This window comes from Chiloscyllium plagiosum, unplaced genomic scaffold (genome assembly GCF_037043375.1).
Source record: "Chiloscyllium plagiosum isolate Xiang-an unplaced genomic scaffold, Cpla_swu_hap1 HiC_scaffold_20, whole genome shotgun sequence".
Classification (NCBI taxonomy): domain Eukaryota; kingdom Metazoa; phylum Chordata; class Chondrichthyes; order Orectolobiformes; family Hemiscylliidae; genus Chiloscyllium; species Chiloscyllium plagiosum.
Window position 1 is genome coordinate 16,456,421 of NW_028270158.1, and position 26,599 is coordinate 16,483,019.

Below are 26,599 nucleotides of genomic sequence, written 5' to 3' on the forward strand. Positions count from 1 at the left end.
ATTGGCACAGATTAGTTATGGAATGTATTCCCCTTGACTTCCTTACAAATATGATGCACCGAAAGACCGAATTATTTTATAAAATATGGCAGCCCTTCTTGAATTACATAAATACAGATATTTCGGCTATCCTAACAAGGGCTTTTATTTAATTGAGATTACAAACCTGGCTGGTCCGGGGCCCCTGAGGAGAGGAATCCCGCACGAATACGGGTTTTATTACATTTGATGTTAACACATTCCGAGCATGTAAGAGACTTAAATATACACTCTGGTTAGTTGTAGGTTAGATTAGTAGATAGTTGAGTTTTGGTTTTTTTTCTTTTTCGGCATTTTTTTTTCTTTTGTTAAATTTTGGCTATTGTATATTTGATTTAATTGTATATCAATGTTTATATTTGAGAGTTTTGTTTATTTTTGTAAACTTGTAAAAATGTTAAATTTATAATAAAAATATCTATTAAAAAAAAGGAACTTGTGAGTATTCTTTAAGCAGATGTCAGTATCACCAGCTCAAGGTAGTGGGAAATTATTTTCATCCAATCTGAATTGGGGGATTTCTTACAGAAAACACACAAAACCTATTTCTGCCAACTTACCACAAGTGAAGAATCAGAATAATCAAATTTGACCAGGATGCATCAATATGATGACCTGAGAATATTTTAAAAACACAAAATGATTTTCAAAGTATATTGTAAACATGGGGCTTGATTGCCAGTCCCATATCATTTTGGACGCTGTCTACAAGTCTGGAATTTACCACGGTCATGCTGTTATTACCATACTGAACCTGTACAACACAAACTTTATTTCCTCAACCTTATCCAATGGCCCATCTAGAAAGAAAATGGCATACCGTCATCTTTCTGTTTACCTTACTGTCCTGGTAATTGTTCTTTTTATTCATAATTTCATTGATTAAAGCATGATCTTCATAGACTTCAGCAAGACAAATCCTGCAAGCAGTAACACGAGTAGAAAAAGTTAAAAATTCATACTTTAGAGCTATACTAAAGCAACCAACAGGACACACTTTGTGACTGACAGTTACGTTTATTAAACAAGCTGTGATTCCTAAATATTCTGTTTCAGGCTGCATCATTACTTGTAGATCCTACAGAATAAAAATTGACCACTTAACCCAACGGGTCCACAACACCATTTATAGAGTCATAGAGACCTACAACATGGAAAAGGCCCTTTGGCCAAACTGGTCCAAGCCAACCAAAATGTCCATCTATGCTCACCCAATTTCCCATGGGTACATGGCCCATATCGTTCAAACCTTTCCTATCCATGTATTTGTCGATTTGCCTTTTAAACATTGTTAATGTGCCCACCTCAACCACTTCCACTGGCAGTTCATTCATACGCATACCACCCTCTGTGTAAAAAGGTTGCCCATTAGGTTCCCTTTATTCTTTCCCCTCTAATCTTAAACTGATGCTCTCTAGTCCTCGATTCCCCAACCCTGGGAAAAAGATTGACTGTTTTGATCTTAAATGCCTTTCATGATCTTATACACTTCTATAAGATGCCTCTCAATCTCCTATGCTCTAAAGAAAAAACTCCTAGCTTGTTCAACCTCTCCCTATAACTGAGACCGTTGAGTCCTGGCAACATCCTTGTGAATTTCTTCTACAGTCTTTTCAGTTTAAGAACATCCTTCCTATAGCAAGGTGAACAAAACTGAACACAGTACTCCAAGTGTGGCCACATCAACATCCTGTACAACTGCAACTTAACTTCCCAACTTCTATACTCAACGCCCAGACTGATGAAGGCCAGTGTGCCAAAATCCTTTTTCAATGCCCTGTCTACCTGTGACAACACTTTCAGAGAATCGTGCACCTGAACTCCAAGGTGCCTATGTTCCACTACACTCCCTAAGGCCCTACCATTCACCATAAACTCCTACCTAGAATTGACTTTCCAAAATGCAAGACTGCACACTTATCTATATTAAACTCCATTTGCCATTTCTCGGCCCGTTCCCCAGCTGATCAAGATCCTGCTGCAATATCTGACAAACTTCCGTACTATCCATGATACTGCCTATTTCAGTGTCATCTGCAAACTTACTAATCATGCCTTGTACATTCTCATTCAAGTAATTGATATAGATAAATGGGCCCAGCACCAACCGCTGAGGCACTCCACTAATCACAGGCCTTCAGTCCAACAAACATCCTTTCACTATTACCCTCTACATCCTACCATCAAGCCAATCGTGTATCCAATTTGCCCGCACCCTCTGGATTCCATGCGATCTAACCTTCCAGAGCAGCCAAATATGTGGAACCTGATCAAAGGCCTTACTGAAACCTATTTATGCTCCACATGACTCTAGTCCCATTCTTTTCAGCATTTATTTCTATTCCTTTCTCCCTCATGGGTCCAGCCAGCTCCCCCACAATCCATTATGTCTGACACTTGATATAATGTGCAAAACTATATCTGTGCAATGCCATTTCCCCAGTGACATAACTAAACACAGAATAAAAAGAAAATCAAAAATGCCAGTAGATCTTTTCCATCCAAAAACGCCACTGCTCTCCTTTTTGGACTGTGCGGCCAGAACCTCTTTACGCTCAGCCCTTCCCACATTCATCGTCTCCAGAAGACAGCAAGCTGATTTCTTACTGATAGGAGTGGGATCTTAACAATAAACTGAAAGAAAAGACTTGGATCTACCAGTTTGGGCTGGAGTTAAAGTGGTCACAAGGCAGAGTCCAAGCAGCAGTGTGATCCTTTGCCTCACAATATTTAAACAAATTGTGTTTCATAGATACATGCACTAGAATTGGCTGGAAAGTGTTATTTTACTTAACATCAATTATGTATGTTACAATTATCATTGACCTATGTTGACCGATAATTGCAAGGCCGATAAATAAAAGGCTTCCAGAGTGCATCTATTAACATTATGGGAGGGAAGAGAACAGAAACAAAAGGAGCTCTGCTTTACTCTATTAAGGTGTCTCTGTGTTATTTTACTTGATAGAGGCAATACAAATTTAATGCAATTTAAGAACAATCGTTTACATGGTCAGAGTAAAATCTCTGCTCCAGATCACAAAAACATACGTATAATCAAAGGGGATGTACAAGGCTAGGTAAGTCCACGTTTAGCTTGTCGGTTACAAACGAAGCTTTCTTTCTGCTCTACAATTCCCATTAGATTGATCATGAAAATCCACAATATTTCAACGTCTAGAAAAAATATAAATAGTGCAATGTAATGAATAATTCTAACGCTCGGATTTTTTCTTGACATTATCCATTCTTTAGAAAGAGTGATCTCACCTATAATTAAGCATCGTCTGTGGGTTCTTCAGGATGTAGCGCGATCGACGCCCTACAGCAAGAGATGTTTTATCCAAAGCCACTTCAAGATAACTATGCATGACATCTCTCACCGTTTGCCAAGGAACAAAGGGTCCTTTCACCTAAATGCAACAAGAAATTATTTTCAAAGTTCTGTAAATTTGTGTTCAACCCAGTTTCACCTGTGCCAGCCTTCTGACCTGTCTGAAACTGAATCTTTCTCCTGCCTATACTATACACTGTTTCATTCAAGGGATGAGATACTGTTTCTGAGTTTTCCCCAAGCCTAGCTTGAAAATATGCTCAAGGACAAGTAAGATCTGGACCAAGAAATGGATATGGATTTTGACAAGAATGAAATCCAAAGCTGGAATTCCCAACTGATGACAGAGAAGTCTCTGTTTGGTCAGAGAAATTACTACAATTTTTGAAAATCCATTAATTAAAAAAAATAGATTACTACATTATTTTCAAGTCATCTGTATAAAAGCATTTATAACTGCACATTTGAAAATATGAATAAAAGATCTTGAGTACAATGGCATTTGTAAAGATATGTACAGGGAGAACTCACTGAATTGGTTAGAGGGGCAGTGCGGTCTAAACCTGTTCCTACAATGTTTCCAACAGCAATGAGAACAATCCTTGACACAACATCCGCTCTAACCCAAATTCGTATTGTCAAACTCTACCTGTGCAAGGAACTCAAAATACAAGGTAAAGGTATGATGGACGGTGTGGTATTCATATATATTAATTTTAAAAATATATATGTAAAGACCCTCCCTCACTAGTATCTTTACATACAGATGAGGAAGGACACCACTTTGACGGGGCAACAGATCCATCCTAGGACAAGCCAAACCGAGACCCACGTGAGAATTCCTAGAAGCATGGCACTCTAATCGGAACTCTATCAATAAACACATTGACTTGGAACCCATTTATCAACCCCTGAGAAGAAGTACAGGAAATGACATCACCAACTCAAGGAAACCTAAACACTTAAATAAAAAGCGGGCCATACCACCAGTGCTTCACCGGAGGCTCGCTGATGATGTTACCTAGTATGGTGATGAAACGTCTGAAAATGAACCTTCCAGTTCAGCGAGCAAACTTACATCCACAGTCTATCCACTTCCCCCACTTGTCATCCTTATTCTTAAATGAAATTATAAATTTCATTCAAATCTGTGCAGTTTTATGATTCATGAACAAAGCTATTATGAACTAAGTAAAGATTAAAACCCATTTCACAGTGAAACAGCGTGACCAGTAGACAGCAGAACCTTTTGTCCAATTAATTTGAGCTACACTTAAATCAAGTCATGCAGGTTAAGAGATCAGTGCAATAACGCCCTGTACCATTACCATGGTTGTCTATTATGCATTGTTAACATGATATACATTTAATTGCTTACTTTTTTGTTAAGGACATGGCTGGCTACTCGACAAAGCATAAGCAGACTGTCTTCCTGTGCAGTCCATGTTACACGTAGTTTGGTCATACGGCAGAGAGCACTCCTATCAGCATCATCTTGGAAGCGAAATCTTTTCGTCTTTTCCGGTTGTGGTATTTCTTCTGCAAGAATTAATAATGAATTATTATATTAATGGGGAAGACATTAATTAAAAGCAAAAAACAACTGTTGAAATCAGAACACTAAAGCATTTCTTACTTTTAATAAAATTTTTACACAGAATACTTGTTTCACACACTGTATTTTAGTGAGCAGCAGAAAATATTTTGTACTGCACCTAACAGTAGGAATGGAGAAAGCAAAAAAACCTTGAGACTTTAAAAAAATAACCTATGGGAAACAAAGCACTTTTGATCTAAGAAACAGAATTCATTTTACATAAAATATTATAAATTGTACTTGCCACAAGTAACGCCAAATGTTATTTTGCAAAGAAATTAACAGAAAAACCAAAAGTCATATAGGTGATGTTTGTCTTTTAACAGCCAATAAAATAACTGATCTTTCATTTTAAAAAGACAACAGCTTAAAAGACCAAGTCAGCAGTGATGAAACCTCACCTTTCTTTCTCTTTTTCTTCTGCTTCTTCACAGTATCCTTTTCAGGTCGTTTTCTTTTCTGTCCTCTTCCACCAGCTACTCTTTTGTTTCTGCCCACATTGCATTCCTTTTCAATTCGAATCTCTTCCTTGTACTCAGCAAGAGGCCCATGCACAGACTTAAGAACCCCTAACATATTGAATTTATTTCCTGGATTAAAACAAAAATTAAAAAAACACAGAAACCTTTGTATGTTAAGTAATGGTAATTTAAATTCTTTCGACTTCACTCCCATCCTAGCTTTCTATAACAAACAAGGTTTTTAAAAAGATAGTATGCTGTAATTAATATATCTGAACAACTTCAATTCTATTTGAGCCAACTGGACAATAGATATGATTCGGGTCCAGTGCAGGCTCCCTTGGTTGAGATTAGTCATGCTTTCTATTTCCAAATGATCCTATTTGGATAGGTTGGTCACCGAACACTCCAGCTTGCAAGATTTAAAATCTGACAAAATTACGTGCAAACAACCAAGAAAAAAGATAGTATGAAAATTAGTTTCTACCTTTTCAGTGGCACTGTGATGCCTTTTCACTTTTCATTAGATCAAGTTGTAACAGCGCAGAAGCAGGCCAATTGAACCTAAGCAATCAGTGCAGCTGTCCAGTCAGTCCCTTAGCCCCACTCTATTCTTGCTGCCCTGTAAGTTCATTTCCTTTAAGCTCCTATGTAATCTCCGTTTGAAATCATGATCGCCTTCATATCCAGCACCATCATCAGCATTTGTATGGAGATTTCATGGTCAAAGCACTTCAAAAACTATGGGAGACTTAAATTTCATCAGATTTAATATAAATATACTGCAAGTTTTAATCCAACATTCTGATATCTTGACATTTTCAAGACTCTTTGCAGTCTCACTTGAATGTTTAATGTTCTATATTCTTATATGAGGCTAATATGATATGATATTCAACAGGTTCAAGAAATTTCCCATAAAGCATTACTACAGAACCACAATGTATTCAGTTTCATTTACAACTTAAATACTTCACCTGCAACACCAAGGGGAAGGGAATGTTTGTTCAAGAAGCTCTGCAATCGCACTGAGCTGCTCTCAGGGATATTCAGACTCTATTAAAAAAAAGGAGAAAAATTAGTTTAACAGGAGCAGTATGTTTTAAATTAGCCTAAAGCTAAAAAGCTGTATAGGTTTGTATTAAGTCAGAAGTCACACTACACAACTGAAATCACTTCACCTGATGAAGGAGCAGTGCTCCGAAAGCTGATGATTTCAAATAAACCTGTTGGACTATAACCTGGTGACCTCTGACTTTGTCGACCCCAGTCCAACATCAGCATCTACACATCATGTTTGCATTCACAGCCTTATCTTATAAATCAATCTTGTGAACATATACATCCGTACAGTACCTAATTGGCCCTAAGGCACTTCGCAGGAAAACTTTCAAGGAAACTTTAACATTTGAGCTCAATAAAGGAGGTAATAGGGTAGATGGTCTGAATGCTAGATCAAGAATGAAGTTTAATGGTCATAAAGAAGGAATGGAGGTAGAGTGGCAAAGATCATAAGACCATTAGGGACTCGGGCGATCTTTCAAACCACTGGTTTTTCTATGCTGAAGATCTCTCCATTTCAAACTGCATTCATTCTTGGAAGATTTCAAGGTACTGTACCTACCTGAAAATCCAAGTAGCATTACCCTTTGCATAAATACTTTCTATACAGGAGTCCAAATTTCACCATTTACTGAGTCTGTCATTTTACTCTCACAATTTAATTTAAAACAAATGTTCCAGATTTACCATTCCTATTTTCTTCTCTCTTCCACATACCTGTAAATAACCTCCAAAGCTGAAAATCCTAATTTCTCCAGCCAGTTTCTGGTAACTTAGATTACCCTCATAGCTATTGTATGGACTTCTGCCGATCCTCATACTGTCTTCCTTGTAATTCAGTGACTAAAACTGGGCACAGTTGGCAAATTGTAGCATACCCAGAACACTGTTTCATCTCGATTTCTTCTGACTGATGTTTCTCTATTCTGTCAATATAGCTCAGACTTCTACTGAATTTGTCAAATGATAACCTGCATTGATTTAACAATGAATTGGCTACGCCCCTTTCTCTGCTATCTTTCATTACATCAATTTATCCCACAGAATACCTACCATGCTTATTTTTAGTCTTCCTATGGATAAAACCCAGAGACCACATTACAAGTTTGTCACTAAATTACACATTATTTTGTTCAATCTGAAATTTCTCAGGCAATAAGGAGGGGAATGATAACTCAGCAACCTTAGATTAGATTAGATTAGATTACTTTACAGTGTGGAAACAGCCCTTCGGCCCAACAAGTCCACACCAACCCGCCGAAGCACAACCCACTCAGACCCCTACATTTACTCCTTACCTAACACTATGGACAATTTAGCATGGCCAATTCACCTAACCTGCACATCTTTGGACTGTGGGAGGAAACTGGAGCACCCGGAGGAAACCCACACAGACACGGGGAGAATGTGCAAACTCCACACAATCAGTCGCCTGAGGCGGGAATTGAACCTGGGTCTCTGGCACTGTGAGGCAGCAGTGCTAACCACTGTGCCACCGTGCCGCCCATAGGTATTACAAATATTGCTACATTAATCATTTATACTTCGCAATAATCATCCCGTTGTCCAAGGTAGCTTCCTTCAACCTCTCATATCAACAGATAATACAAAGTACTGTAATGAAGAAGTGATAAGCTCCAATTTTGAATACAACTGAAAACATCTTCCCTTCCTGAATTCAGACATGTTAATCATGTTAAGTAATGCACAAGCTTAAAATAACAGCAATAACACTGACACAGGTTAGTGGAACTAGCTGGAGAAGTACCAATTCTCACAACAAGGGAAAGTGCACTGCAGAATGAAGGATGCTGATAACAGGAGAAAAGGAATTGCCTTATTTTCTGTTTGATGTCCTTCAAAGGAAAATCACGTGAATGGGTGACAGCCTAAGTTCATTTGTGATGGAGTCAAAAACTGTTCCAGAAAATGACTCTGAACCATGACTGATGGCATCAACAAGGATGAAATGCTCATCTTTTTTCTAATTGTTGTCAACAGTCTGCTAAACTGATAAAATGCAGAGATGGTCAGGCAGCTGAACTATAGCTCTATTTCATCCAAGTCTCCGTAATATGTTAAAGCAATACATGTCGAGAGACGGTGATTATGTTCACACTTGGAATACTTACTTTTTTTGCATTGTTAATGATATAACTGGTCCAGATCCAGTTTCGTTTCAGATGTCCAAAGAAACTAGAATCCAGTCCAGCCGCTCCAAGACCATCCCCAGGTAGTTTCCCATCATCCACTAATCTCCGACTACCTCTGGAAGGATTGAGGATAGAACAATTACCAAAAACAAAAATGATATGTTCCAATCTGCAATCAACACCAACTTGAACTGCACTCATGCAATTTTACAGAGCAAGTGAACAGCAGAGGGGGAATAAGAAAGAGCACATGGACATAGTAATTAAATAATGTTTCAAGGCAAATATTTCAGGAATATTGTCAAATCAATAGTGAAAGGGATTGGGAACGGCTAGCAAACTGAACACCATAGGATACTCTCTTTATATTTGAATTTAGAAAATGATGTGAGACTGCATGCATTAAAACCAAAACGCACGTAGTATACTCTAGAAGGCAACGTTTATGCTCGAGGGTGTTCTTAGCAGTTGTGTCCTGTTCCATCGCCAAGTTAAGTTCAGTGTCTTCCACGTCCTCTCGTGTTACCTGACCAGCATTTCTGTTTAAGCGAGGAAACCGAATAACTCCTGAAAGCAGAAACAAATACGGTCATTGTAAGAACTTTCAGTAAATTAAAAAGACCAATAGGTCCAAATAATCCCATCTACTTTTCAGAGTCCGACAGGTTTATTTGGAATTAGAAGCTTTCGGATCCTGCCTCACTAGCTACCTGACGAAAGAGCAATGCTCCAAAAGCTAGTACTTCCAAACAACCCTGTTGGACTAGAACGTGGTGTTGTATAATTTTTAACTTTGTCCACCCCAGTCCAATAATGGCACCTCCACATCGTTTTCCAATTTACAGCAACAGAACTTAATTGTACACGGTCATGTGCATGAGTACCTGCCATGCAAAACGTGTCAGATTGTGGACATAGATACCACTATTACACGTGGGAACACCTCCCACCGTGCACATGGCAGGTATTCATGTAACTCAGCCAACATTGTCTATCTTATATGTTGCAGGCAGGGATGCCTGGAGGCATGGTACATTGGGGAAACTGAGCAAAGGCTACGACAACGGATGAATGGGCACCGCACAATCAACAGACAGGAGGGTTCCCTCCCAGTTGGGGAACACTTCAGTGTTCCAGGACATTCAGCCTCGTACCTTCGGGTGACCATCCTTCAAGGTGGACTGCGGGACAGGCAGCAGAGGAAAGTGGCCGAGCAGAGGCTGATAGCTAAGTTCGGTTCCCATAGGGAGGGCCTCAACCGGGACCCTGGGTTCATGTCACATTACAGGTGATCACCATTGCACTACACACACACACACAGATATTCCTACACACACACACACTCTCACATACACACGGACACAGGTACACACAGACGCGCACACAGACACCCACACACATCCTTATAGACACACAGACTCCCACACATGCACCCCCTCACAGACTTAAGACACTCTGCACTCACTACACACACACACACACACACACACACACTTTCTCACACTCACAACCCCCACCCCAGGCAGACACACACACAGACAAAGACCCACATGCACACATATATTTTGTGTGGTGAATGTTTTTGGTACTTTCAGAGTTACATTGCACTTTGCTCAAAAAACCACATACATTCATGTAGAACTCTGAGCTCAAAAACTGCATGAATTTATGTAAAACTCTGTTACCTCACTTTTTAGATTGGAATCAATCTAAACATCAGGTCATAGACAGAGAACACAGGGGGCTAACACCTTCAACATATTGTCTAGCTATCACCATTGTTAACAGCTAACCCGAGAATGCAACTTTAAAAAAAAGGGTTTTGTGATTTACACATGAAAGAAGTGAAACTATCACTGTATTCTAACAGATGAAAGGCTTAACAGACAATCAATTCTTCAATGTATAATTTCAGTTACATCACACTGCACATTTTTGCTATAAATTCTGTGTTATGATCGAGCCCTCCACAATCACCTGATGAAGGAGCGTCGCTCCGAAAGCTAGTGTGCTTTCCAATTAAACCTGTTGGACTATAACCTGGTGTTGTGTGATTTTTAACTTTGTAATTTGACAGTAGTGACGCTGTGTGGCCAAAAAGATGCATTGCAAGGTATTGCACTAAACTTGCACAGGGCCAGTCAAGATCATCAATCTAACCAAATCTAGCCTTTGTTTTCTGGATCTTGTCGTGGTGCTTTTCCTGGACCAGAAACACTATTCATCCCTACCGTTACATAGGAATGAAAACACTCTATTCATCAGCCTCATTTCCCAAATTTTATATCTAGGAGTGAGCATCATCAATGGATTAAATATGTTGCTTGGTCTGTTTTGTCAAGGGTGAAGTCAAAGTGACACTCTCAACAGATACACCACCATGGGACTTAGGAAAAGAGTCCAGCCACAGAACTCAGATTATATTTATTTCAAGCAATATTGAAGATTGAACTCGATCATTGTCAGCATTGAGGAAAAGCTGGAATACTCAGCTACAGGTACGATTCAAAAAGCTCCCAATGACTTGGTAAACATTTCATGGCACAGCCACAACCAAACTTTGACTGAACTTACAAGTTATTTACCTTCAAACGGGATTGGGAAGGAAAACAAAGAGTAAGATTACTGATCAATAATAGATTGTAAGTGACTGTACTTACCTAATGGTGTATTCAGGCACACACACATAAGATCAAACCAGAAGCTCTCCACATCTTGTAAACTATTGAGAGCATAGCAACGATTATCAAATGGTCGGCTGCTCCTGGCCAAATTGTAATGCGGATCACAACTAGTAGTGTCAACAATCATGGCATTCTTTTTGATATAAACGAAAATCTAATAGAGGAAAGAATCACATGTCAATTTGCTGCTTCAGGATAATGCCAAAATATATTGACATAATGTAGAATAATCGGAACAGCACAGTAGTGCAGCATGTTGGTGCTGTAGTATAGTTAGACCTGGGGGAATCACGAGAACACAATATTTCAGGTACGTTTCATTGGGTCAATCTTACGGAATAGGTACCAGTGGCAGGGACTCTGTGAAAGGTCTCTGGCTGTCTTCTTCCTCAAGATGTGTAATAGCACATGGCAAGCCTTTGGGTGGACAAGGTGATGAAAGACGCGTCTGCACATGTATGTACAAAAGTAAAGAAATATGCATACATACACCATATAGCCACGCCATCAAATGTACATCGAGTTGTTAAAAATTTAAGAATTTTGAAATTGCAGTTTCAGCTAGAATATAAATATACAAAATCATCTATTTAAAGTAAGAGAAATGCACAAAATATAGGTCAATACAGTAGGGTATCTTTTCTTGGTACCACACTACAATTTAAGTCTAAGTCTGTAGAAAGATTGTACATTAAATGGGATTTGAGATGTGAAACAATAAAACTGGTTCCAAGGCACTTAATATTCCTCAGTAAAATAACTTTATACTGTATTTAAATGAGAACAGATATAATGGATAATTTAATTAATTTTCCCTCCTAGAAACACCTCCAATTTTGAGAGCTTTCGGCTACAAGATCTCTGCTATATTACTATCATCAGATACCAAGAATACATAAGATACTGGAGAGAGTGGAATGAGTCTTATGTCTCTCTGTTGAGTTTGATTGCTCCTGTGAATTTCATCTGAACAATGAACTGTCACATGAGATTGGTGCAGATTGTAAGGTTATTTACACGATGATCCTTTCCAAAAGAATCCAGGTTCAAAGCAGGGAAGAAAGTAGCTAGCTAAGGTTGATGCACAGTCATGAAAGAGTCAAGCAACCCATTTATCGAGACACTCCATTTCTTAGAAACGATAACTTAATACTGTTGTAGCATGATTAAAAAATCAGAAAGACAGCATCTACTAATTATTTTGGACTTTATGATCATCAACATCTTTGCTGACAGCTTACCTGATCTTTCTCTTGAAATTTTTCAGTTGGACCAAATTGTAGCAATCCCATATAACAAAGACGTTGCAAACTCTCAAAGATAGAAAATATGTATCTCCTATAAAGAACAAAAAAGAAATCACACCATTGTATTGATGATAATATTCTTTGTTGTTTTGTCAGCTGTGCCTTATTTGGTAGCACTCTGCTTTAGGTTGCAAGTTCGAGCTGTAATTCCATAATTGAGCACCAGAATCAAGGCTGATATTCACTATTCCATCACTTTACTGATGGAATAGTGGTGGTAGTTTAACCTCAGGGTCACCACACCTCAAGCGAGGGGAAGAGGTTGAGAAGAAGAATCCTTTATTGTAACCTCAACCGGTGCAGGAAGTGAACCCCTGCTACTGGCATTATTCTGCATTGCAAACCAGACATCCAGCCAACTGAGCTAAACTGATCTCCAAGAGATAAACTCCCAGACAAGGAATTGAATTCCAGTCTCCTGTATGACAGGGGGAAATACTAACCAATATACTATAGAGGTGACGTATAAAGATACATAGCTTCCAAAACACATAAGTGTGCCACACTGCAAACCAGGCTGATAATCCATGAAACTTTCCTTTTCATGTTACATTTGGAAAATATGCAACATCTAGTGTCAAAGTCCTGAAGCATTTTCATCTTGTCAGAATGTATCACCAACTAATGGATTTAAATATATTTTGTAGATGGATGCAAAATTTCTACTTGCTTTGAACAGGACTGCAACAGCTAATTATTACTCACTTTACTCAAATCAACCTACTGAGGTGGAAAATTTGAACCGGGTAAACTGGCTCAAGGAGGTCAGGGAGACAGAGTTAATTTGTGCAATCTTTGTGCTATTTGGCCCACTGGGTCTATGCCAGCTCTCCATGGAGTAATCCAAACAGTCCCCTTCCCCTGCTCCATTTCTGTAGCCTTGCATGTTTCTATCTTTTAAGCGCTACACAATTTCCTGACAAAGTGACAGAACACCTCTGCTTCAACCAAACTCAATGACAAAGCATTCCTGGTTATCAGGTGTTGCTAATATATGTATGTGAATTATGCACACATAAATAATGTTATATATGTACACGTGCACAAACAGGAGGAGGTGCAAAAGAAACATCAGAAATGATACTTTGCAGAGGAAATCTTGCTTTGCTCTTAATTGAGTTTTACTCTTAAGTGGAGCTAAAAGTGTTTGATAAAGAAGCCCAGTGTCTATAAAAGAAGTTCTTTTCCTCTGATGGAAGGTTCAAAATTTCACAAAGAGCTCAATTTTTTTTTTGTTTTGCTTAATTAACACATTTATTAGTGAACCAGTATTTCGGCAAAACTAATGGCTACTGATGGCAATCAAATTCATAGAATGAGAAATTGGCAATCATCTTGAAAACAAACTTAACAGTTCTTACCGCTTATACAGAAGTTGCTGTCTCGTGGGTTGGGGTAGGTCCCTGACCAGAGTTTGTTTCAGCAAAGGGTCTTTTAAATAATCATCCAGATTCTCAACCTATTTAAAAGGAGGTGGAAAAGAAAAGTAGAGAAATGAAGTAACATGTCAAAACCAGCAACTTCATGGAATGTTGCAATTCCATTACGACATACGATTATTTGACATCTAATCTGTCTGCAAAATACTTTAAGCAATGAAAATTCAGTATTTGTATAGCTTAATTTAAGAAAATTAATCTGTGATATAGTTTGATTTGATGTTTACAAGCTAAGAAATTGCCCATGGGACAGATGTCTGCTTTGAAAATGTTATGTGGCTAAAAACTATTTGAGAGGGCAGCGATTAAACCTAATGCAAAGCATTGGGGTCTGCTCCTGTCCCTCAGCAGGCAAGGGGAGCTGTGAATGAAGTTGCTTTAAAAAAACAGAACGCAACCATCTCTTCTTAACATTCAAAGGCATCATCCTTTGCTGAAGCCTCGCCAACATCTAGGGGGTTACAATGACCAGGAACAACATTAACAGCTGTATAAATATTGTGGTTTGAAGCGCTGATGGAAATGCAACTCACCAAAGCCACAAAGTCAGGATTGTGATGACATTTTGCTTTGGATTCCACGGGCTCTTACTTCCATGACCATTCTATCATGAGGGATCTTATTAAAAGCCTTGCTAAGTTTGACGCAGACCAGAACAAATACATTGTTCTCATTAATACTCCTGTGTACCTCCTCAAACTAATTTAATCAAATTTGTCAAAGATGACCTTCCCTTAATAAATCTACACTGACCATCTCCAATTAATCCATGCCTCCAAGATATATTCTGTCCCTCAGAACTCTTTCTAATAATTCTCCCACCACTCCTTTAGTCTGACTGGCCTGTAATTAATTATGTCGTGAATTCCTTGCTCCTTTCTTTAAAAACACATAACAGGACAACAGCAGTCCTCCAGTCCTCTGGCATCTTACCTGTGGCCAAAGGATTTGAAAATTACTGCTGGGGACCCTGATATCTCCTCCCATTTTTCTTCCAATATTTCAGTGCTCTGCCTGATGTCTATACTTGTGTTGCCCTTTTCTGTCTACAGATTTATGACTGCCACTTGGCACATTGTACTCCTAACTGTTCTGTTAATGGCAAATTTAATACTCAATATAACAGCTGGTTCAGAAAAAAATGCACAATAGTGTTACCTTGTGGCTGACTTGTACAATCTGGACAAAGATAGAGAGGGGAACACAGAGCAGTATGTCACTAATAAGAGCCCAACCATATCCAAATTCTCTGTGAATCGGGGAAGGAGGGCAGTTTCTCTTCCATGATGCCTCATCCACGTAAACTGTTTGTCAACAAAAAAGTTAAAATGGACCAGTTAAAACGGAAAAGAACTGAATACAATCAAATGAATTTATTGTCATGTATGCTGAGGTACAATGAAAAGCTTTGTCTTGCAAGCAATGCAGGCAGATCACAGAGTTAAAAAGCATAGATAAGTAAATATTGGTAAACAGCGGCAAAAACAAAAAAAAAACACAGGTACAGGCAAATGTTAAGAGTTTGTAAGTCCATTCAGTATTCTAACAACAGTAGGGTAGAAACTTTCAAAACCGGTTTATGTGTGTGTGTTCAAGCTTCTGTACCTTCTCCTGATGGCAAAGGTTGTAGAAAAGCATTGCCAGGATGGGATGGATCTTTGAGAATGCTGGCGGCCTTTCATTGACAGCAGGCCTGGCAGATGGATTCTATAGATGGGAGGTTGGCCTTTGTGATTGTCCGGGCCGAGTTTACCACACTCCATAACCACCTCCGATCTTTAACCCATTCCAGGTAGTGATACATCCAAACAGAATGCTCTCGATGGCGCACCTATAAACTTAGGCAAGGGTATTTGCTGTCATGCCAAATTTTCTCAACTGCCTGAGGAAGAAGAGAAGTTGTTGGGCCTTTGTAACCAGTGTGTCCACATGAAGTGTCCAAGAAAGCTTGTTGTGGATGACCACTCCCAGGAGCTTGATACTCTCCACTCGTACCACCTCTGTGCTGTTAATGTGTAGGGGGGACATGAGTAACATCCCACCGAAAGTCAATAATGAGTTCCTTGGTTTTGCTGGCATTGAGAGCTAGGTTGTTCTCAGTTCACCATTTTTCCAGGTCTTCCACTTCCCGTCTGTAGTTTGTTTCATTGCCAGGGGATAATAGTATTGAAGGCTGAACTATAGTCAATGAGTAGGATTCTTAGGTAGCTGTTCTTGGTGACAAGATGTTCTAGGGATGAGTGAAGGGCAAGTGATATGGCATCTGACATGGATCTGTTGGTCCGATAGGCAAATTGGAGTGGGTCAAGAGTAGTGGAGAGACTGGAGTTGATTAATGCCATGACCAGCCTTTTAAAGCACTTCATGACCACCGAAGTTAGGGCCACTGGGAGGAAGTCATTGAGACATGCTGCATGAGCCTTCTTAGGCATAGAAATGCTGATGGCCCTCTTGAAGCTGACAGGGACAGTGGCCTGCTGCAGGGAGAGGTTGAAGATGTCCGAGAAAACCTCTGCCAGTTGATCTGCACAAGCTCTGAGTGCACGGCCTGGTACTCCATCTGACTCCATTGCTTTCCTTGGATTCACATGAAGGAAAACTGACCTGACCTCTGATGCAGTGACTGTTGGGATAGGTTTATCATGACGTGCAGGAATAGGTGTTACCTCTCCACCGAAACTCTGCTCAAAGCGAGCATAGAAGGCAATGAGGCGATCTGGGAGGGACATGTAATCAACTGCTATCTTTCACTGTCTCTTTTTAGAACCTGTGATGTCATTCACTCCTTGCCATAATCGCCGGGTGTCTGTCTGGGTCTCTGGATTGGTATTTGTCCTTGCTGTCTTAATGGCTCTGCAAAGGTCAAACTTGGATTCCTTCTATTTGAGTGGGTCTCCTGATGTGAAGGCCTCACGCCTGGTTTTTAGCAGGTTCTGTATGTCCTAATTCATCCAGGGTTTCCTGTTAGGGAACACCCGGATTGATTTCCTTGGTATACCATCCTCCATACGCTTGCTGATAAAGTCTATGACAGTGGTGGCGTACTCGTCCAAGGTACCTGTGAACTGTTTGAACATGGCCCAGACAGCACTGGAGTTGGTCCTCTGCCTCCACCAACCAGCATTAGACCTGTATCCGCGAGGGGGGCTCCTGCTTGAGCTTTAGCCGATAAGCCGGGAGAAGAAACACTGCAATGTGGTCGGAGTTCCCGAAACAAAGGCAGAGGATGGAGCGGTAGGCATCTTTCACAGCAGTATAGCAGTGGTCTAAAACGTTCAGGCCCCTGGTGGGGCAGGTAATGTTCTGGTGGTACTTGGACAATACCTTCCTTAGATTGGCTTGACTGAAGTCGCCAGTAACAATAAACAGGGCCTTGGGGTGTTCTGTCTCTAGGGTGTTAGTGGTGGAGTACAGCACATACAGAGCTTCCTCAACCCTGGTTTGTGGCGGTATGTACACAGCAGTTAGTATAGCAGCAGTAAATTCCCATGGTAGATAGAAGGGGTGGCATTTGATGATGAGGAATTCGAGGTTTGGGGAGCAATGGCTGCCCAGGGTTGCAGTGTCCATGCACCACAGTTGTTGATTAAAAAACAACCCCTCCACCCTTTGTCTTACCCGAGGATGCTGTACGGTCCACATGATGGATAGAAAAACCATCAGCCTGAAGTGCGCAGTCAGGAATGGATGGGTTGAGCCAGGTTTCTGGGAAGCCGAGTGTGCAGCAGTTCCCACAGTTCATGCTGGAAGCTGAGCCGTGATCTGAGTTTATCTACCATGTTCTCCAGAGATTGTACATTTGCTAGGAGTAAGCTAGGAAAGGGGGGGTCTTGGAACCATGCAGTCTCAGTCTTACTAGCAAGCCGGCACGCTTATCCCGCTTCCTCACAGGTTTCTTACATCTGAGTGGTCCGGTGGAGTAGATTGTGACTGCTTCCAGTTAAATGGTCCTTGCTAGGACCCTGTGGAGCAGGTAGGTTGTAGTTTAGTGCATTCTTGCACAGAGTCTGCTTAGAACCTAGTTAAGCAGGTAATTTACTGTGTGGATTTTTACCAAGTCCAGCCACGTTTTTTTGCAGAAGTGTTTAGGCTGCTCTCAACTTCCTGTGATTGGTTTTAGTTTCCTTAAATGGTCTTTCAACAGTAGCAACATGAGAAATAATTTCTTAAATTTTGCTTTCAAGAAGACAGACAGATTTCAAAGGGACCCAACTATTTCCCTAAGAGTCTAGGAACAATTTGGTCCATCTTGGATTGCTTCATCATATATTTGGTTTGCTGAGGGAGAATAATTCAGATCCAATCTTGCAGATTATAGAAGTTGAGTTACATTCTTTAAAATTATGCATGTCCCTAATTATTTAGGCAAAAGGAATGACTCCCCTAATCTTTCTTTCATCCTCTTTGTCATCAACTCCAATAACTGAGGTTTCCCTGTGCTCTGAACATCTTTCAATGATGCCATATCTATTTAAAGATGCAATACGCGGAAACACAATACCCCTAAAATGCTTTCAACGAGGTTTAATGAAACCAAATAACTCTTGTGGTTTACAATAAATTTCCTTGGAATATGTCTGAATATGTATCTATCCTTTCATAGGATGTGGGTGCCACTGGCAATGCCATGTGTTGCCTACCTCTAATTGGCTTGCTAAGGCCAGTTCAGATGACAGTTAAGGGGGACAAGTATATTACTGTAGATTTGGGGTCACACGTCGGCCAGACCAAGTTATGACGGCAGATTCCTTTCCGCAATTAATGGGTGAACCAAATGGGTTTTTATAACAATCAATCAATTTTACGGTCACCATTACTGAGACGGACTTTCAATTCCAGATTTTTTAACGGAATTTAAATTTCATCAGCTGCCATGGTGGGAAATGAACAGCTGTCCCTAAAGCATTAACTTGAGCTTCTGGACTGGTGAGTAGCCCATGTTGTACAAAGTTTAAGAAGGGCAACAAGGATAAGCCTGATGAGATTTATGTCAGTGGTAGGAAAATAATTGGAGAAGATTTTTAGGGACAGGATTTACTTGTACTTGGAAAAATACAGACTTATTATTGATAGGCAGCATGGCTGTGTGCAGGGAAAACAAAGATGCTTGATGAGGGGAGGGCATAGATGTTGTCTACATGGAGTTTAGCAAGGCTTTTAGAGTAGGTCCCTTGTGGCACGCTGATACAGAATTGAGGTTACAGTGGATCTGCGGTGAGGTGGTAAGAGGAATACAGAACTGGCTTGGGCATAAAAGACAGAATAGCAGTGGAAGGATGTAGTTCTGACTGGAGATCTGTGACTGGTGGTGTTCCACAGGGACCAGGGCTGGGACTCCAGTTGTTTGTAATATATAAATATACATATATTATATATATATATATATATATATTCGGAGGAGAATATAGATGGCCTGATTAGTAAATTTTTATGCCAGCATTTATTGTCCATCTTTAATTGCCCAGAGGGCAGTTAAGCATCAACAACGTTGCTGTGGGCCTGGAGTCACATGTAGGCCAGATCAGGTAAGGATAGCGGTTTCCTTCCCTAAAGGACATTAGTGAACAAGATGGGTGTTTCTAACAATCAGCAATGGATTCATGGTCATCATTCGATTCTTAAGTTCAGATTGTTATTGAATTCACATTACACCATCTGCCATGGCAGGATTTGATCCCAGATTGCAAAACATTTGGGTCTCTAGATTAACAGTCCAGCGATAGTACCACTAGGCTACTGGTCAAAATAAGTGCTATAACTGCAACAACAATATCAACTTAGAGTTTGTGATAGTACACACAAACATAGTTCCCACTGAAAAGGGATACACTGTAGATCTTACAGCATTGGACCAGGAGAGAAGAGTGAATGAGAGAGGTTGAATGCGAATAGGAGGGAGAGTACGTGATGTAAGGACAACGGGGACAAGTACAAATGGAAGGGTGAGTGGGTGGAGATTGTGAAGGGAGATGTTTTGATGGGGGAGGTGTGAATGGGGGAGAGGGGACAGAAATTAGAGACAAAAACAGAGACAGAGGCAGAGAGTGTCAAACCTCATCTCACCAGCCTCCCTCGAGTGACTGTAAAGTTGAAATGTGGCCCCTCTTGCAAAAGAGTTTTGCAAATCTTTATGTAGTATTTGATTACCCTGACATCATTCCAATGGATGGAGGTCCTGAGGATTTTGTGTTTTTGCCCAGAGGTGGGAGGTGGGGGGCTCTCCCCATGTAATTACATCCAGTAACCAAAATCGCATCTTGATAAAATCTGGTTTTATGTATTTTCCTGAGATGAGTACTAAGATGGTGTAGAATACCCAGTCCCTGTTGCCATTAACAAATGATTCCAACTATGAGCTAAACTTATAATTTGTTCGACTGGGCATCACGTGAAAAGCATAAAACTATGATCCACTGATGAGAGTTGTTTGACGAGCATTCCTTTAACCTGATCACTCATGTCTTCAATATGATGGAAATGAACATGACTGAAGATTAATAAAAAGCTCAAATTACCAGTGTCTTTGACATGCAGATATTCTATATCCCCTTCCCACTGGCTATCTTCACCCATCTCAATCGTTGATGTTCCTGCAATTGTTCCACCAGCTGCTGGACTGCTCCCATGTTTAGCAGTTTCGGTATTCTCATTTGATGCGGATGTGCCTTCTGCTTCTGCCGCTGTAGGCTCCTGGGTAGAGTTCGCTGACGCACTGACTGAAGGTGCAGACACAGCTGCTTCCTCTAACTTCTTCCGAAGAGGATGCCCATACACGATGTACCACAGGAATGTGTGAACCAGGCGCAGCCGAGGCATTTTGGGAAGGAAGCCGAGCGAACGCCCAAGCCCTGGAACTGAAGGAAACAAAGATTTTTAAAATTACAGGTGAACATGTAAATGATATGTATTTTTGAAAACCCTTATTTCAGGCAGAATTACAATTTGCATAACAGCTATAGCATGATGTAGAGGGGAATAAATAACAACAAGATGTACATGAGTAAAGTATTAATAAATTAAAAGAAAACAGGTGGACTAAACCTAAGAGTGCTTTATGCAATTTTGAGTTCCTATTATACAAGTAATATTAAATTCATGAGAATAACACACGTCTATGGATGAATTGGCCATTTTACAAGACAATGATTGATCTGATTGTCGTCTCAATTCCATCTTCCTAACTGTCCCCATAACTTTGATTCCTTTGTGCATCAAAAATGATGAATTAATTCAATGAACAAACCTCAACTGCTATCTGGGAAAGAGAATTCCACATTCAAATGATACTCTGTCTTAAAAGGGAGACCTCTTCTTTTAAACTGTGCCCTCTTATTCTAGTCTCTCCCATAGGATGCAGAGAAAGTCTTCAAAAATAGGAATTCTTTTTACTGGAGCAAAGGAAACCCTGAAGGCGATTCAACTGAGGATTTGATGAAGTAAACTGGGAAAGATCACGTAGTTATTTGGGAGTCAGAAATGGAGAGTCATCAATTTGAAATTTAAGATGATGAGAAGACAGACTTAAACAATTACTTTTTGCAGAGATTTGTAGGCTCATGAACACCATTTGTTACAAAAAAAGACCCACTTGAAAATCAGGCTAAATATTTGAATAACGTAAAAAGCCTGTAATGAAGAACAGAGCAGGATTGCAGGCTTAGTTTTGAATTGGCAGGGGACTGGATTGGGTTGGGATATCTGGTCGGCATGGACAGGTTGGACCGAAGGGTCTGTTTCCATGCTGTACATCTCTATGACTGAATTTAATATTTTCTGTGCTTTAAGCATTCATTCTTACAAACAAGATTTAAAACAGATTGACTTCTAACCTGCAAAAAGTAACTAACTATGATAGCTCTCTAAACACACATGCAATTTATTTTTACCTATAAGAGGATGGTAGTTTTTCAGAGGGGTGACACCCATTTTCTCATCAGTTTTACTTGTGGAGCATTTGCTGGTGGTCTCCGCATTCCTGTTTTGCTCAGAACCACATGATGCAATCACTGAAGCACTCTCTCTTGCTTGTTTCTCCTTTTCTTTCTGGGCATGGAGTTGCAACATTTTCATTCTATAAAGCAAAAAAGGAGTTTATAATCCCACTGCAAATACAACACCATGACCCATCTGCACACATGCAGTAGCACCACATCACACTTTTGCCATATTTCCTGTTCATGTTAGCTTTTAACTCGCTAGTTTCATTTCAGTGAGAAAGAAAGGCAAACTAGCCACCTACAAATTAAAAGCAAAACTCTTTTCCCTAAACTGAAAGGGATATATAAAATCAAGCTGCTGTTCGCTCTTAAGAATGTACAACCCCAAACAATTCAGAAATTGTAGCTGGTATAAAATAACTCATTAGCTACTGACCTGTGCACGGTGTAAGAACTGGAGATCCTAAATCGAACTTGTTCAATTGCACTACTCACAAGTGGATCATTGGGAAGCACAGACGGATGGGCCACAAACTCCACCTAGGTAGCATTGAAACAGAGAAATTTTAACTAGATGCATGCGTGAGGTGTGAAAATATCATCTTTGGAAATTGAAACTACTGTACAAAGATCCTTAATAGATTCCTTTATATAAGATATAAAACATTCACTTTATTCATTAATATCGATACAAAGTGATTTGCCGAAGTTTAGCAAGTTTTTAAATTATAGTGTACACAGGAAAAACAATTAGCTTTCATTTGAACCTTTTTGCTGATACCATCTTGTATAACTGTGGTACGGAAGAGTCGGAGTAGTCCCTCCTGTGACAACTTGTGGACCATTCGCACGATAGATTTCTTACAGCACCTGGTGATGACACCATCCTGCTTCTCCTCCTCCATGATCATCTTCTGTAGCCTGGAGGAGAAACAAAATAACATTTTTCTACAAGTAAATTCTACTTTCTACTAGCTACCTACATTATTGGGTTGTCTGAAAGAAACATGGGCTTAATAGTTAAACATCAAACTGTCTCGAATGTAATTCAATGCATATTTGCTAAACCAATTTTTGGACTATCTTTGTCTCCCCTCCCCCTATCTCACTCTTAAGTAATTGCCTCCAGCAACATTAGTTTCAGTTGGCACAACAGGTAAATACATTATGGGCTCTTTTAAAGTTGCAGGTATAATCATATTGCCCATGCAAGCGAAGATGACACATTGACATGGGTGCGTCGAAGAAATCTGAAAAAATTATACCATAATTTAAGATCAAAAGAAGTTAAATGAATTCTGAAAGCAGTTCATCCAGGTTCAAAGAAAGTGAAGTTAAACATGTTCGTTATCTCTTTAAAGTATTTTTTAAAACACAACAATATATCACGGCTCGTTTCATTTATTCACTTAGTAGTGATTTATTTGTTGTAATCTGTTGCAAATGCTCAATGCTATAACAGAAGCAGAAATACAGAAAGGCATTCAGATGGATTTTGCATCATGTTGTGTCTAATCCATTTCAAAGAAAGGTTGTGTTTCAAACAAAAAGTAATATTGAATCATCAGTATTTGCAGTAAAACTTTTTAATGTGTTGCAAGTCTAGAAATAAATGACATCTTAATAAATTTTGACAGTTGCTTCTCCAGAAACAATTGCATTAATGAAACAGTTGTTTGGTAAAGCTTCAACAGACTTACTCGAGATTCATATGTTGACATAATGCAATAAAACTTACGAAAACAGACTTTCAATCAATTTCAAATTCCGCACAGCTTCTAATATCATGTTCTGGCGTTTTAGCATCCTAAAAGTTTCATGAGGCCTCTTTAACTGGGTCTCCTTACATGGTTTCCTTTTCTTTCCAAGTCCCTTCTCCTGAGAAGATAAATGTAAAAAACATTCATATGAATGATAATAAATACCATCCAAGCTTAAGATACTATCTGAACCCAATTGAATGGCAAGTCCAAACATACCATACATACACATCACTAGTTTGAACATCCACTAAATGAAAACTGCAGCAAAAAAAAAAACATGCAATGTAGCAGGATCGTCAATTAATAAAATAGATAATCAACAAAACTGGTTAGACTTTGCTATTTTATAATGTGCTGGCCACACATTACTATCCTAGATACTGTAATAAGCTGAACATAAAGTGGGTCCATGTGATTACACGGAGAAACACGATAATACTGAGGTCTGAACTGTTCTGAAAACTGTGAAATCTATGTAAGACTCTGTTAATTCATTTTTTTAGATTAGAATCAGTCTAAACATTATGGCACAGACAACAGAACACAGGAGGCTAACACCTTCAACATCTTATCTGGGCTGACACCAATTGTTACAGTTAATGTGAGAATATAACTTTTTAAAAAAGTTTTGTGATTTACATATGAAAGAAGTGAAACTATCATGGTCATTCTAACAGATGAGAGACATAACAAGCAATCAAGGTATTTTTCAATGTATAATTTCAGTTACATCACACTGTAAACTTTTGCTATAAATTCTGTGTCTTACGATCTTATTCTCCACAATCACCTGATGAAGGAGCGTCGCTCCGAAAGCTAGTGCTTCCAATTAAACCTGTTGGACTATAACCTGGTGTTGTGTGATTTTTAATTTAGTTCTGAAAACTATTTGCATACCTTTGCTTTTTCAACTTTAACCTCTTCAATAACAACATCCTCCTCACTTAGACCGTGCACTATTTCGGTACAAGAGGTACAGCCTGGATTCTCTTCTGAGGAGTTTAACTGAATATCTATTTGCTGAAATTCTGTGGAGGACTCTTCAACATTTTTGGCAATGTTTTGGGAAGCTATCCTCCCAGCAGTTGTTTTTAGTGAACCAGATAATGTTCTACCTGCATAAAACACAAATTATTATAAAATGTTATTAATTTACATCTTGGCACATTAAAAAAAAACATCCAGGCAATTGAGCTTTTTCCTCAGTGAGGAATATTTCACAAACTATAAGCAAAGATCTAAGCAATTATGAAAATGTACCCCTAGTGTGAAATAAAACGGGACATTAGATACGTTAAACATGATCTTCCGTATTTCCTACAGTGTGTTCAAATACAAATGAAAAGGGTATAATCCACACTGGGAGAACATTCTTCACTTAAATTACATTGGCATTAAGAGCATCCTCTGTTTCAGTATACATAAAGATCACCCTCTGGGACTGAAGTCCCATTAAACAGAGATCATAGCAGATACAGGTGATACAAAAAAATGACATAAATTAAATCACTGATCAACTAGAAGGAACTGAATTGTGTGGGGCATATTTATTTTTGGATTGGAAGAATGAGAAAAACATTTTTGGTCAGTTGGATATTTGCGGTGTGCAAAGACCAATTATAATAGACAAGAGACTTCAGATTAGTTTGTCTACATGCAAAGAAAATATTTGCTCTAAGAGGGAATACGGATTTTAGAATTAGAGAATCGGTATAGTGCACAGGCAGGCCATTCAGCCCATCCAGTCCATAGTCTACCTCCGAAGAGCATCACACCCAGACCCACCTCCCTACCCTATCCCTGTAACCGTGCATTTCCTATGGCTAACCCACCTAACCTGCACATCCCTGAACACTATGAGCAATTTACCCTGGCCAATCCACTTAACCTGCACATCTTTGCACTGTGGGAGGAAACCGGAGCACCTGGAGAAAACCCACACAACTATGGGCAGAATGTGCAACCTCCACACAGACAGTTGCCTGAGGGTGGAATCAAACCCAGGCCCCTGCCACTGTGAGGCAGCAGTGCTAACCATTGAGCCATTGTGTTGTTGAGTCACAACCATATTCATCTGTGCTTTGGCATAAGACTGTTCAGCTCGGTTGGTTGGAGGGTTGCTTAATAATGCCAGTTCAATCCCTGTAGTGGCCGAGGTAGCTCTTGGGGGCTAATCTCATTAATATCACAACATAACCGTGTCACGATTAATAGCTGGATTAACACAAGATATGTACCAATTTATATTTCATTAAATTGTATTTTAACAATTTAACTATGATTTTATCAAATGAAATAGATTGTTTGTGCCAACAACTATTCTCAGCATGACTGAAATTCGGTGAAACTCTCTGCAACATTTTCAATTTTTCACCAAGTCTTTAACTCTTATTACCTGATGTATCACTTTCATAAAATGTGATTGGGGATCCTTGTCCTTCAAGTGTAGTTCAATACACTTAGGACCAGAACAGGCCAATAGTCACAATATAGCAGTGTGATGAAAGGTGATTTTTTTTTTAAAAAAGTTTTTCCATTTTAAACTCGTGGCATATGGATTTGGTCTATTTGTGTGAATGAGTTTAATAACTAACTAGGTCAGTCTTTCCAGTACTGTAATCTTGTATTAGAAAGTAGATGACAAAGACCCTTGGAGGGTTAAGGAAATTTGTTTACACTGAGGTTAAGAAACAGAAATCATTAAGCCATCAGTTTAGCAGAGACTAGGATGAGCAAACTTTAGTAAAGTTTTAATTAAAAACTTCTGAATTCAGTTCCATAACTGCCCAACAGAGGTCAAATGCAAGAACAGCTTTTCCTAGA

The 26,599-nt window shown here is 39.4% G+C and overlaps 1 protein-coding gene across 3 annotated transcripts in view; it reads right to left on the reverse strand.

Moving 5' to 3' along the window:
• The window catches only part of gtf3c1 (general transcription factor IIIC subunit 1), a 73,508-nt gene that overhangs the window by 29,271 nt on the left and 17,638 nt on the right, over positions 1-26,599 (reverse strand). For all 3 annotated transcript variants that reach the window (XM_043711959.2, XM_043711958.2, XM_043711960.2), the window contains 17 exons: positions 24,674-24,891; positions 23,752-23,891; positions 22,781-22,934; positions 22,450-22,553; positions 21,963-22,147; positions 20,592-20,930; positions 15,235-15,380; positions 13,999-14,096; positions 12,572-12,668; positions 11,307-11,484; positions 9,066-9,213; positions 8,626-8,761; positions 6,409-6,487; positions 5,372-5,560; positions 4,752-4,912; positions 3,310-3,452; positions 878-959 (listed from right to left, as the gene is read on the reverse strand). In XM_043711959.2, the coding sequence (XP_043567894.2) occupies positions 878-959; positions 3,310-3,452; positions 4,752-4,912; positions 5,372-5,560; positions 6,409-6,487; positions 8,626-8,761; positions 9,066-9,213; positions 11,307-11,484; positions 12,572-12,668; positions 13,999-14,096; positions 15,235-15,380; positions 20,592-20,930; positions 21,963-22,147; positions 22,450-22,553; positions 22,781-22,934; positions 23,752-23,891; positions 24,674-24,891 (2,597 nt within the window). The remainder of the gene's footprint in view (positions 1-877; positions 960-3,309; positions 3,453-4,751; positions 4,913-5,371; positions 5,561-6,408; positions 6,488-8,625; positions 8,762-9,065; positions 9,214-11,306; positions 11,485-12,571; positions 12,669-13,998; positions 14,097-15,234; positions 15,381-20,591; positions 20,931-21,962; positions 22,148-22,449; positions 22,554-22,780; positions 22,935-23,751; positions 23,892-24,673; positions 24,892-26,599) is intronic.